At 47.4% G+C, this 14,178-nt stretch overlaps 1 protein-coding gene across 1 annotated transcript in view; it reads left to right on the forward strand.

Moving 5' to 3' along the window:
- LOC135520026 (plectin-like) overlaps positions 1–14,178 on the forward strand; it is a 96,295-nt gene that overhangs the window by 61,444 nt on the left and 20,673 nt on the right. Inside the window, 15 exon segments of the mRNA XM_064945333.1 lie at positions 203–322; positions 2,842–2,937; positions 3,167–3,294; positions 6,069–6,162; positions 8,176–8,330; positions 8,592–8,913; positions 9,158–9,235; positions 9,406–9,567; positions 9,779–9,883; positions 10,084–10,179; positions 10,327–10,452; positions 10,758–10,910; positions 11,166–11,323; positions 11,575–11,701; positions 13,026–13,209. Of these exon segments, the coding sequence (XP_064801405.1) occupies positions 203–322; positions 2,842–2,937; positions 3,167–3,294; positions 6,069–6,162; positions 8,176–8,330; positions 8,592–8,913; positions 9,158–9,235; positions 9,406–9,567; positions 9,779–9,883; positions 10,084–10,179; positions 10,327–10,452; positions 10,758–10,910; positions 11,166–11,323; positions 11,575–11,701; positions 13,026–13,209 (2,104 nt within the window).

The following is a 14,178-nucleotide window of genomic DNA, read 5'->3' on the forward strand; positions in this document are numbered from 1 at the left end:
AACGGGACAATCAGTAACAACATTCACTCACTCACTCACTCACACTCTGCTCCCTGTCCAGCCACACAAGGCTGGGCCTGTTGACACCTAATTGAGTGAGGGTGGTGTGTGAGCAGGCGAGTCATCGTGGCTCTCCAGGAGAAGGCTCTTGGCTGTCTGTGGTTAAACCCCGTCGTTGCCTGCTGTGTTCTCTCCGCCACAGGAGCTGGAGCTGCGCTGGACAGAGTACTATGAGCTGGTCACTATCATTCGGCAGTGGATAAGCCACCATGTCGTTATCTTCGGCGAGAGGAGGTTCCCAGGCAGCTATGAGGAGATAGAGGTGAGTCTCCTACCTGGACAGTTACTAGTAGGGCTGTTGTGAGTGGGATTGGAATGCTATCTGTGGCTGGTTACGTAATGCATTATTGTTCGAAAGGGGAGCGTGTATACTGTAACTTGGATAATGAAAATACTATATGTGTTTCTGTGTCTATATATCGGGTCTGTAGCTAAGGCATTTTTTTGGGGGCTGTGAATTATGATTCTAACGTTTCTCCACTCACATTTTCTGTTGCCATGACTAAGCCTATTCGGAGATGCCTGACATGATCAAATCGTTCTGGAAATGCATTTCTCGGAGCTCTTACTGATATGGATGCGTGTGTACATCGTCCGTGCTCGTGTGTCGCATGGTCGTTAAATGGTGAAGTCGTTATTGGGCGGCAGAGTAGCCTAGTGGTTAGAGTGTTGGACTAGTTGAAAGGTTGCAAGATTGAATCCCCGAGCTGACGAGGTAAAAAATCTGTCGTTCTGCCCCTGAACAAGGCAGTTAACTCACTGTTCCCTGGTAAGCTGTCATTGAAAATAAGAATTTGTTCTTAACTGACTTGCCTAGTTAAATCAAGGTAAAAAAACAAAACAAATATGAACAAGCAGCTAGCTCTGCCATTCGATCCCACATCAAACAGAGCAATTACTGTCTTGAGATTGCATTGTCTCGTGTGGTTGCATTGTGTGGCATCTGGCTGGGTGGCACTGGAGCTGAGAACAGCAGACCTGAAGCCACACATTATTCTACCTAATCCTCAGTGGAATCTTCCGTACTGCCCCTCCCCATTCCCTGGCTAGCGTGCCTGCAACTTTCTCTGTGGAGACAAAGGGGACTGTCAGACAAAAGGCTAGGTCAGCTAAGTTCTCCTATTGGATAATGTATAAAACATTCATTAACCCTATCAGTTTCTGTAATCAGTTTCCAAATCTTGTACAGTAGAGTCAAAGGAATTGTACAGTAAAATAGAGGAGGGCGTACCTCTGTGTCAAATTTCCTTTATCAACTGGAACACCTATTATGTGGCTTAAAATGGCATTATCAGAATGAGCAGTACAAGGCTGGGGATATTGTGCTTCAAGGTAGTCTCGTTCCAAGAACTCTTTTCCTAGAAAATGGTTCCCAAATACAGACAAAAGCCGTATCGATAGTCTCTATTTGTTTCTATTTGTGTTGATACACTGTCTGCGTCTTCTAATAAGGCATCTGACTTTTCTTTGTATACTTTTCAACGGCCCTTAATCTTTGTTAGCTTGAATTTTTATTTGGGAAGGTGTCTGAATAATCGGGTTAGCCACATCATTGATCTGGTTACCATGTTGGATTTAGGTAATCCCATGTTTAATGGCCATTTGAAAAGGTCAATATCTGTGTGTATGTATGTGAATTAAGGACATGGGAACATGTTATAAACCTACAAGCTTGCAATCCTTTCTCAAGTAACGCCCACTGTGAGAATGTAAACATGGAAGCAGAATCATCTCCTAGACTAGAGTCAATGGAAGCAGAATCATCTCCTAGACTAGAGTCAATGGAAGCAGAATCATCTCCTAGACTAGAGTCAATGGAAGCAGAATCATCTCCTAGACTAGAGTCAATGGAAGCAGAATCATCTCCTAGACTAGAGTCAATGGAAGCAGAATCATCTCCTAGACTAGAGTCAATGGAAGCAGAATCATCTCCTAGACTAGAGTCAATGGAAGCAGAATCATCTCCTAGACTAGAGTCAATGGAAGCAGAATCATCTCCTAGACTAGAGTCAATGGAAGCAGAATCATCTCCTAGACTAGAGTCAATGGAAGCAGAATCATCTCCTAGACTAGAGTCAATGGAAGCAGAATCATCTCCTAGACTAGAGTCAATGGAAGCAGAATCATCTCCTAGACTAGAGTCAATGGAAGCAGAATCATCTCCTAGACTAGAGTCAATGGAAGCAGAATCATCTCCCAGACTAGAGTCAATGGAAGCAGAATCATCTTCTAGACTAGAGTCAATGGAAGCAGAATCATCTCCTAGACGAGAGTCAATGGAAGCAGAAAAGCAGAATCATCTCCTAGACTTAGAGTCAATGGAAGCAGAATCATCTCCGAGACTAGTCAATGGAAGCAGAATCATCTCCTAGACTCGAGTCAATGGAAGCAGTTTGAATAAGTACTGCTGTCGTGGTTGGGGTCAATTCCATTTCAAATGGAATTTCAGTTTACTTTCTGAATTGACTGTCTTGAAATAGAATTGTCATCAACCCTGTTCAGTGTCATGTAGCATTTTAAAAAGGAAGCAAGAGTAGGATGGATTGAGTCACAAGATAATAAGGTAGGTTGCCTAGCGGTTAGAGTGTTGGGCCAGGAACCGAAATGTCGCTGGTTCGCATACCTGAGCCGACAATGTGAAAAATCTGCCGATGTATCCTTGAGCAAGGATACAACACTCACCACACATAGATTTTTTTTTCCTACGTTAATTTCCCATTTGTGACCGTTCAAGAACGGTAAAAAAATGTCTCCTTCATCCTGTCTCTCTCTCTCTTTCAGATCCTGTGGCGTCAGTTCTTGAAGTTCAAAGAGACAGAACTGCCTGCAAAGGAGGCCGACAAGCACCGTTCCAAACTCATCTACCAGTCCTTTGAGGTTAGCCATGCGCACAGAGCTTCTATTCTGTTATTTTCTATTCTATTTGCATTCTAGTCTAGTCTATTCGATTCTATTTTATTATGTTCTACTCTACTCTATTGTATCCCATTCCAATATACTCTACTATACTCTATTTTTTGATAGATTGATATAGATAGATCAAAGTGGTTGTCTGATTTGTGGCTAGAGGTCTGACACCTATTATTTTATATCACTCCCTCTACAGAGTGCAGTGCATGCTGGTCAGGTCAAGGTTCCTCCAGGCTACCATCCCATTGATGTGGAGAAGGAATGGGGCCGTCTGCACGTGTCCATCCTTGAGAGAGAACGACTTCTCAGGACAGAGTTTGAGAGGTGTGTGAGTGAAGCTGTGTGGTGGATATCAATGTCTGGCTGTATTATTCCATGATTCCATCAATCCTCATCTGGATCTACACTGACCAAAAATACAAACGCAATATGTAAAGTCTTGGTCCCATGTCTCGTGAGCTGAGATAAAAGATCCCAGAAATGTTCCATACGCACAAAAAAGCGTATTTCTCTCAAATTCTGTGCACAAATGAGTTGCCAAGATAATCCATCCACTTGACAGGTGTGGCATATTAATAATCTGGTTAAACACTATGATCATTACACAGGTGCACCTTGCGCTGTGGACAATAAAAGGCCACTCTAAAATGTGCAGTTTTGTCACAAATCTCAATACCACAGATGTCTAAAGTTTTGAGGGAGCGTGCAATTGGCATGCTGACTTCAGGAATGTCCACCAGAGCTGTTGCCAGAGAATTGAATGTTAATTTCTTTATAAGCCGCCTCCAACGTCGTTTTAGAGAATTTGGCAGTGCCGCCCAACCGGCCTCACAACCACAGACCACGTGTATGCCGCCCTGTGGGATAGCGATTTGCTGATGTCAACGTTGTGAACAGAGTGCCCCAAAGTGGGGTTATAGTATGGGCAGGCATAAGCTACGGACAACGAACACAATTGCATTTTATCGATGGCAGTTTGAATGCACAAAAATATCATGAAGAGATACTAAGACCCATTGTAAGGTCCATTTTTTTAAAGGTATCTATGACCAACAGATGCGTATCTGTACTCCCAGTCATGTGAAATATATATATTAGGGCCTAATGAATTTATTATTTCAATTGACTGATTTCCTCATGTGAACTCAGCAAAATTACTTAAATTGTTGCTTGTTGCGTTTATATTTTTGTCTACTATATATCTACTCTCTTCAAGTGACCTTGTTAGTTTCTGCCTTTTTTTGTTAGAAAGAAATCCTTCATTTTACAAAATGGGAAGAATATGTTGTTGTTTTGACACAAGACCTGTCATTGATTCGTTGGTCTGTGTGAGAGCATCCTGGATAACTAACTCCATTAGTCTATTAAACCCAGTTTTACTTTAGTTGCACTGCTCTGGGACCGTGTTTAGGCTGTGGATTGTCTCGAGCCAGCTCCTCTTGAACAGTAATACCATTGGCACGCCCAAGGTTCGCTATCTAGGATGCCGTAAGGAGCTTGGACACTGTCCTGACTGGTTTCTCTAAGGTCTTCAGAGATGACTTCACGCGTCTTGACTTTGGATGGACATTTCCACTAGTTGTCTTTTTGTATTGAGTAGTGCCACAAAGCGTTGGTTAGAATATCAGACCGTTGACGAGTGCAATTTACTTACAGCGAATGAATCATGGTTCATATTAAAACCACAGAGAGTGAGAGATGGATTCTTATCAAGCCGATTCTATTCCCGAACCATTTCCTTGTGGTTACATGTGCCGTTTTCAACAGCTGCAAGAACAACCTCTGAAGCCTAGTAATGCACAGTAATTCTATTACCCATCTCCCCTCATGTGGAGACTCCATATCCAGATGTTATGATTGAATCAGGTTTTCCCTTTGCGATAAAGGGATTGCGAAGAAAGACATCCTCTGTACACGCGGAGCGATTTTTGTATTTTGTATTTTTACAAAATGTCTTCTTGTCAACTTAATCAGATATGATTATCTGTCAGAAGACATCAAATGCCAATGTTATCAATATCATAAGGCCTAGGTAGCTGGAGGGGTGTTGCGTTGCAAGTGGTCTTGAAATGGGCTGGTCCACTGTCATGAGACAGCCTTGTTTGCCGGGTCCGTGTTCAGTGTAATGGGCAGCCATCGTTTGCTAGTTTCCACGAAGTTCATCAGACTGGGCAGCGCTCTGTCTGGGCAGCGCTCTGTCTGGGCAGCCTTCTGTCTGGGCAGCGTTCTGTCTGGGCAGCCTTCTGTCTGGGCTGCGCTCTGTCTGGGCAGCGCTCTGTCTGGGCAGCGCTCTGTCTGGGCAGCGCTCTGTCTGGGCAGCGCTCTGTCTGGGCAGCGCTCTGTCTGGGCAGCCTTCTGTCTGGGCAGCGCTCTGTCTGGGCAGCGCTCTGTCTGGGCAGCGCTCTGTCTGGGCAGCCTTCTGTCTGGGCAGCCTTCTGTCTGGGCAGCGCTCTGTCTGGGCAGCCTTCTGTCTGGGCAGCGCTCTGTCTGGGCAGCCTTCTGTCTGGGCAGCCTTCTGTCTGGGCAGCGCTCTGTCTGGGCAGCGCTCTGTCTGGGCAGCGCTCTGTCTGGGCAGCCTTATTCATGAACTGGGAGGAGGAATGGCTGAACAAGCGCAGCAGAATTTTGACCTGCACAACGCAGCAGACACTTGTTGTCCCTGCCAAGGTTGGGAGAGAATTCCCATGACACGACGGGGCTGTGTTAAGAAGAGCCACCGCTCTACCTGGGACTTTAAAAGGGAGGGCATAGGGACAAGGAGTATGGCATTTGTGACCGACCCTTATAGAGTAGAGTACCTTCTGCATTCGAAGAGGCCGTTAGTGTCTTGTTCCGGACTTTCAGCGATTGTGCTGTCGTGGTTATTGTGTTACGATGTTATGACTTTTTTTAGCTGTGGCCAAGCAAGGAATATGTTGTATTTGATACTTGATATTCTTAATCGTGACTTAAAACATTTTTGGTTAGTTGTTTTTTCTTTTGATTCATTCACTTTTAGCATGGTACAGAAGTGAAATCCTATACCCAGGCCCGTGTTGACCCTGACCGGGTATGTTGTGACCAGATCAGTGTTTAACGCTCCTCTTCTCTTCCCTCAGACTAGAGAGACTCCAGAGGATCGTCAGTAAAGTCCAGATGGAGTCCGGTGTGTGTGAGGAGCAGCTCAACCAGCTGGAGACCCTGCTGCAGACGGTGAGTCTTGGACCACTAACACTCTGACTGTACAGTTAGGCCCGCGGCTGGGACTGGACCTGGGAATGAGCCTGAGAATGAGCCTGTGACTGAGGCTGGGGCTGGACCAGGGAATGAGCCTGTGACTGAGGCTGGGACTGAGGCTGGGACTGGACCTGGGAATGAGCCTGAGAATGAGCCTGTGACTGAGGCTGGGACTGGACCTGGGAATGAGCCTGTGACTGAGGCTGGGACTGAGGCTGGGACTGGACCTGGGAATGAGCCTGAGACTGAGGCTGGGACTGGACCTGGGAATGAGCCTGAGACTGAGGCTGGGGCTGGACCAGGGAATGAGCCTGTGACTGAGGCTGGGACTGAGGCTGGGACTGGACCTGAGAATGAGCCTGAGAATGAGCCTGTGACTGAGGCTGGGACTGGACCTGGGAATGAGCCTGTGACTGAGGCTGGGACTGGACCTGGGAATGAGCCTGAGAATGAGCCTGTGACTGAGGCTGGGACTGGACCTGGGAATGAGCCTGAGAATGAGGCTGGGACTGGACCTGGGAATGAGCCTGTGACTGAGGCTGGGGCTGGACCAGGGAATGAGCCTGTGACTGAGGCTGGGACTGAGGCTGGGACTGGACCTGAGAATGAGCCTGTGACTGAGGCTGGGACTGGACCTGAGAATGAGCCTGTGACTGAGGCTGGGACTGGACCTGGGAATGAGCCTGTGACTGAGGCTGGGACTGGACCTGGGAATGAGCCTGTGACTGAGGCTGGGACTGGACCTGGGAATGAGCCTGTGACTGAGGCTGGGACTGGACCAGGGAATGAGATGAGGCTGGGACTGGACCTGGGAATGAGCCTGAGAATGAGGCTGGGACTGGACCTGGGAATGAGCCTGTGATGAGGCTGGGACTGGACCTGGGAATGAGCCTGTGACTGAGGCTGGGACTGGACCAGGGAATGAGCCTGTGACTGAGGCTGGGACTGAGGCTGGGACTGGACCTGAGAATGAGCCTGTGACTGAGGCTGGGACTGGACCTGAGAATGAGCCTGTGACTGAGGCTGGGACTGGACCTGGGAATGAGCCTGTGACTGAGGCTGGGACTGGACCTGGGAATGAGCCTGTGACTGAGGCTGGGACTGGACCTGGGAATGAGCCTGTGACTGAGGCTGGGACTGGACCAGGGAATGAGCCTGTGACTGAGGCTGGGGCTGGACCAGGGAATGAGCCTGTGACTGAGGCTGGGACTGAGGCTGGGACTGGACCTGAGAATGAGCCTGTGACTGAGGCTGGGACTGGACCTGGGAATGAGCCTGTGACTGAGGCTGGGACTGGACCTGGGAATGAGCCTGAGAATGAGGCTGGGGCTGGACCAGGGAATGAGCCTGTGACTGAGGCTGGGGCTGGACCAGGGAATGAGCCTGTGACTGAGGCTGGGACTGAGGCTGGGACTGGACCTGGGAATGAGCCTGAGAATGAGCCTGTGACTGAGGCTGGGACTGGACCTGGGAATGAGCCTGTGACTGAGGCTGGGACTGAGGCTGGGACTGGGGCTGAGGTTTGAGCTGAGATTAGGGCTGGGAATGAGGCTGGAGCCGGGACAGGCTGTGGCTAGAGCTGGGGGAAACTAAGGACAGTCATTGTCCTCAATTATGTGAAGTTGCTATGGGCCAGTGATTGGGTCAAATGACTCATACCGGGTAAGTCATATGCTCCAGTTAGAAAATCATTAGCTGTCTGGTTTTGAATGAGGTAGTAAACAATGTGTCCAGTCATCACCAGCGAAAATGCTCCAATCAGAATGGTATTCCCTCTTCTGTCATACAACAGCGTGAGGTGGGCTGGATACAGTCTCACATAACAAAATGAAGATCTGAACTGATCTCCCAACAAGTTTGGAAAGCCATGGAATCCTTAAAGTGGAGGAAGCATTACTTGTCTGTCAACCATAGAAACCCTTTACCTTCTCTCTTTCGAACGCTCATAGGTGAATGACATTTAATATTGTTGTGCCCTCCTCCCTCTAGGACATCCGTCTCCTGAGTGCAGGGAAGCCGGCTCAGCACACTGCCGAGGTGGCGCGGGACCTGGACAAGGCAGACGGCATGATCCGCCTGCTCTTCAACGACGTGCAGCTGCTCAAAGATGGGCGCCACCTGCAGGCCGAGCAGATGTACCGCAGGTGAGTTGGCCGTTTCAGTTTCTCACAAAATGGATGATAAAGTTTCTATTTTCTATTCGATTATATTATATACATTGATCGATTACAGCGATTTGCTTTGTTAGGATAACAATTATCTCTAAATTATAAATGATATCCCCTCCCCCTGTAGTCATGAACGCTGATTGAGACCTAAGCTTGTTGCATAACCATAGTCATTTAATTGAAGAAATGTGTTGCAGGACAGAACACTTACCTGTCAAATGCGTGTCGTTCCCACAGGGTGTACCGCCTTCACGAGCGTCTTGTGAACCTGCGCACCGATTACAACCTGCGTCTCAAGTCGCAGATGACGACCACCCAGATGATCCAGACCCAGACCATCCAGCAGTCGTCCTCCAGGGTGCGTCCCGAGCTGGACGAGGTGACCCTGCGTTACGCCCAGGACCTGCTGACCTGGGTGGAGGAGAGTCAGAGGCGGATTGACGAGGCCGAGTGGGGCTCGGACCTGCCCACTGTGGAGTCTCAGTTGGGCAGCCACCGGGGCCTACACCAGACTGTGGAGGACTTCCGCGCCAAGATCGAACGGGCCAAGGCTGACGAGGTACTAGACCTTAAAGGGGCAAAGGTGAAATATGTTTTAGTGGGGTGTTATAATAACTTTGTTTCATAGACTCTCTATATCTCCATATACAGTATTTCCATTACACTTTGAACGGGTTTATATCATGGACTTTGTATTCGATCCGAGGGAATGGAGACATGATACACGTTCATTACCATCGTCAAGTGCCTCTCTGACTGTGACATTACATTGATGTTGCCTGTGTGTCTCTTGTGTCCCTCAGAGCCAGCTATCCCCAGTCAGTAAGGGGATGTACAGTCAATACCTGGGTAAACTGGACCTTCAGTATGCCAAGCTGCTGGTAAGATCTATATTCAGAAGCGTTATTTAGTGTTAAATTTAATATTTTTGGGTAAAGACGCTGTTCTCGTCAACAACCACCAGGATTGAGTAATAATTGTATTCTCATATATGCACACATGCAGTGTGTAATCTAATCTATATCTTCCCTCTTTCACCGCTCTCTCCCAGAACTCCTCCAAGTCTCGTCTGCGTAACCTGGACTCGCTCTATATGTTTGTCAGCGCGGCCACCAAGGAGCTAATGTGGCTCAACGACAAAGAGGAGGAGGAGGTCAACTACGACTGGAGCGACCGCAACACCAACATGACCGCCAAGAAAGACAACTACTCGGTAGGTCCCGACCGCCCACCCAGAAAACCATATATATAACTTGAAAAATATATCAGAAATGCTGTTAAGACAGCTTGGTTGTTCAAGTGCACATTTTCTGAAGCCTAGAAAAAGATTGAATAGATCCTACAGTATTTCCAAACTCTGGAGAAGTGCTCAGCTGAATGTAAGCCTGTTGATAGCTCAATGATAGCTCATCTTCATTCTGAAGGGTCTGATGCGTGAGCTGGAGCTGAGAGAGAAAAAAGTTAACGACATCCAGGGCACAGGAGACAAGATGCTGAAGGAGGGCCACCCTGGCAAGAAAACAGTGGAGGTGAGCACTACACTACCTCCTAGTGGTCTCCATGAGCAATAGCAGGGTAAACCTGGATGTATGCGTTAGTACACAGAACTGCATACCGTAGTAGATTATTTTGCAAACAAGCATGTCTTATTGGACAAGTTCCTCCGCTTGGTGCCTAATGAACACCACCCTGTTTTGCCCAACTCTTCATGTTCCCCTTTCATTTCCAGGCCTTCACAGCAGCCCTGCAGACTCAGTGGAGCTGGATCCTGCAGCTGTGTTGTTGCATCGAGGCTCACCTCAAAGAGAACACAGCGTACTACCAGGTTTGGATGCTCCGAATAATTTTCTAAATAGAGAATGGCTCATAAACCTGCATGGTTCCATAAGTGATAGTTCCAAACCCAATTGTTGACGTTCTCGTGTTATTGTTCAATACACATGCCCCCTTATCGTCATTTGCTTCTTCGCAGTTCTTTTCGGACGTGAAAGAAGCTGAGGAGACGATGAAGAAGATGCTGGAGACGATGAAGAAGAAGTACAGCTGCGATCGCACCACTACGGCCACGCGACTGGAGGACCTGCTGCAGGATGCTATGGTACGTAGCCTAATACACAAGTTGGACTGTGTACGGGTGCTTGTGCTCACATAAATCCTGAGGTCACCTAGCTCTGGACCCATATTCATAAATCGTGAGAGTAGGACTGCGCATCTAGTATCAGGTCTGCTTTTAATATATGATGAATGGAAAGGGGGTACACGATCCTAGATCAGTACTCTTACTCTGAGATACTTTATGAGTAGTTGAGTTGCTCCAAATGCATAGAAAGCAAACCAGGAAACTCTCTTTATCTTTGTATTCCATCTTTTTCCTGATGTTGAATTATTTCCCTTCTTCACCAGGAGGAGAAGGAACAGCTGAACGAGTTTAAGACTCATGTGGCCGGCCTGAGCAAGAGGGCCAAGACCATAATCCAGCTGAAGCCCCGTAACCCCACCAAGTCCATCAAGGGCAAACTGCCCATCCAGGCCGTGTGCGACTTCAAACAGATGGAGGTGAGCATATCATCCTTATCACCTTTTGAAGGTATCTGGTGTAGGAATAACAGCTCTACATATGTAGAGGAAGTAGATACTTATTTTTTGTTTGTTTGTTTTCGTTCGTTCGTTAATTTGTTTGTTCGTTCATCACTCTTTTTTCCCCCCCGTTCATTCATTCATTCTTCCTGGTTCTTTCATTCATGCTGATCTAGCCATCCAACATCCAATCCATGGACTGTAATGTCTCATATCTCATGTCTCTCTGTGCAGATCACCGTCCATAAGGGAGAGGAGTGTGCCCTCATCAACAACTCCCCACAGCCCAACAAGTGGAAGGTTCTGAACCGCTCAGGCATTGAGGCGGTGGTGCCTTCAGTCTGCCTCCTGGTTCCACCTGTCAACAAGGAGGCTATGGACAGTGTGTCCAGGTGAGACTCTTACATCAATACACAGCGCTCTCCGTCAATGGATCACGCGGAGTCCGTCTTTCTTTTATTGCCACGTCCCACATCTGTTTGCGCTGTCTCCCGTCACAATGACCCTAGGAGTTGGCAAGATGACACAAACAGATCTGGGACCAGGTTGGTTTTTTGTGACCTAACCATGGGAAAAAAAACTCTGGGCCCTAGTTATATTTGTTGTACAGTACAGTAACACTTCCTTCTGTCTCCTACCCCAGTCTGGACTCTGGTCACCAGTCGATGCTGCTCCTGTGGCAGAGAATGCATGTGGACATGAAGAGCATGCTGTCCTGGCAGTACCTGACGAGAGACATCACACAGATACGTACCTGGAACATCACCATGGTAAACGCTAGTCATCTGTGATTTTTAAAAATTCTTTATCTTGAAAAACAACGGAGGAAGATGTATAGTAATTGAAATAGTTTGACATCGGTTCACTGTTTGACGCTTAGACTATTTGAAGTAAAACGTGACCCTCACAGACAGCCAATCAGTGACCCTGTGAGAGGGAGTGAAGTGGTCACCCCGTTTGGGTCACTGCAAGTGTACTGAATGGAGCGGGGAGATTTCCCATACCTTTGTTGCTTTAACGGTGAGGTTGAGTCTCGAGCTCTGTTATTTATAGAACAGACCATGTAAACATGGACGAGTGTTTTATTGAGTTAGAAAAGCTCATGGGTTTCCAAATGGAATTATCGGCGGGGGAAGTTCTCATACTGTTACCACAGTAAGGAGCGGTGTCTACCAAAGCCTGTTTGTATTACGTGACAAACAAACAAAAAGCCTTGATTGTATAGTAGATTTGATTTGATTTTCTTTAACCGCCTATAACAGGTTGTGATGCAGGCAGGGCACATGGACAGAATGACGGGGACAAATTGACAGGCGATTCGGATCGGTTCCTCTCACACGGAGGAGGTTTTGAAGGATTATAACGATTTAAGATGAACATGTTTTAGATTGACTATTTCCTTACCTCTCTCCTTACTCTTACCTCTCCCTCTTTCCCCCCTCTCTCCTGCCTCTTCTTCTCTCTCTCTCTCTCTCTCTCTCTCTCTCTCTCTCTCTCTCTCTCTCTCTCTCTCTCTCTCTCTCTCTCTCTCTCTCTCTCTCCTCTCCTCCCTCTCTCTCTCTCTCTCTCTCTCTCTCTCTCCTCTCCTTCTCTCTCTCTCCTCTCTTCCCCTCCCTCTCTCTCTCTCTCTCTCTCTCTCTCCTCTCTCCCTCTCTCTCTCTCCTCCCTCTCTCTCTCTCTCTCTCTCTCTCCTCTTCCCTCCTCTCTCTCTCTCTCTCTCTCTCTCTCTCTCTCTCTCTCTCTCTCTCTCCTGCCTCTGCTTCTCTCTTTGTCTTCCTTCTCTCCTTTTCACACTATTTTTTTCCCTCTCTCCTTTCTCCCCCTCCCCTCTCCTCCGCCCCTCTCTCTCTCTCTCCCTCTCTCCTTTCTCCCCCTCTCTCTCTCTCTCCCTCTCTCCTTTCTCCCCCTCCCCTCTCCTCCCCCCCTCTCTCTCTCTCTCCCTCTCTCCTTTCTCCCCCCCCCCCCTCTCTCTCTCCCTCTCTCCTTTCTCCCCCCCCCCCCTCTCTCTCTCCCTCTCTCCTTTCTCTCCCCTCCCCCTCCCCCCCCTCTCTCTCCCTCTCTCCTTTCTCCCCCTCCCCTCTCTTCCCTCTATAGTTTAAGACCATGAAGGTGGAGGAGTACAGGCTGATTATGAGGAACCTGGAGCTTCACTATCAGGACTTCATGCGTGACAGTCAGGATTCGCAGCTGTTTGGGCCGCATGACCGCATGCAGATGGAGGGCGACTACTCGAAGACCACACAGTACTACGACAACCTTCTGCGCTCTGTGGAGAAAGGTCAGTTCCACCTACATGCTCATGAACAAACACAACAAACCTCTGTATGCCTTTATGTTTACAGCCTGGGACTTACCTGGTGTTTACATGGTGTTAACTAAGAAACTGATGGGGTATTCGTGGATACTTGGTTTGGCGACTACCTGGTTTGACAAATAATGTACAAGTAATGACCTAATAAACAGCGGGCTGTAAAATAAAGTTTTGATCTCGGTAAGGGTGGCATTTACTCTCCTTCTCTGAGTACCACTAGCAAACCGTTTTTTTATACAGTGGATGTGTGTAGTCAGGGGTGAAAGGCGTGTTACTGTACACCAGTTCAGAAACATTGGGTAACTGTCAAATTCAACTTTCAGGACCAGTGGTTAAAACCAAAGGTGAGTGCTTTTGAACTATGGTTGGCACGTTCAAAAATTAACAATTTGTTGTTTCCATCACTCCAACCCCATCAACTTAGTGTTCACATTGATAGCAATGCTTTCGCTAGCTCTTACAGCTTTTGATTGAGTGCATGATATTTTGTATTTTTTTTGTTGTCAATTTCCAATGTGGCTTGGTTTGTTGTGTGTGTGTGTGTGTGTGTGTGTGTGTGTGTGTGTGTGTGTGTGTGTGTGTGTGTGTGTGTGTGTGTGTGTGTGTGTGTGTGTGTGTGTGTGTGTGTGTGTGTGACACACTACATGTGAACACATGCATGTCTGATCATGAACCATATGAATACACTGCACTAGTGTGTGTGTGTGTACAGTTGAAGTCGGAAGTTTACATACACCTTAGCCAAATACATTTAAACTCAGTTTTCACAATTCCTGACATTTAATCCTAGTAAGGTCAGTTAGGATCCTGCCTTAGGTCAGTTAGATCACCACTTTATTTTAAGAATGTGAAATGTCAGAATAATAGTAGAGAGAATTATTTATTTCAGCTTTTATTTCTTTCGTTTCGGGTAGCCTTCCACAAGCTTCCCACAAT

This window comes from Oncorhynchus masou, chromosome 29 (assembly GCF_036934945.1).
Source record: "Oncorhynchus masou masou isolate Uvic2021 chromosome 29, UVic_Omas_1.1, whole genome shotgun sequence".
In the NCBI taxonomy this organism is placed as follows: domain Eukaryota; kingdom Metazoa; phylum Chordata; class Actinopteri; order Salmoniformes; family Salmonidae; genus Oncorhynchus; species Oncorhynchus masou.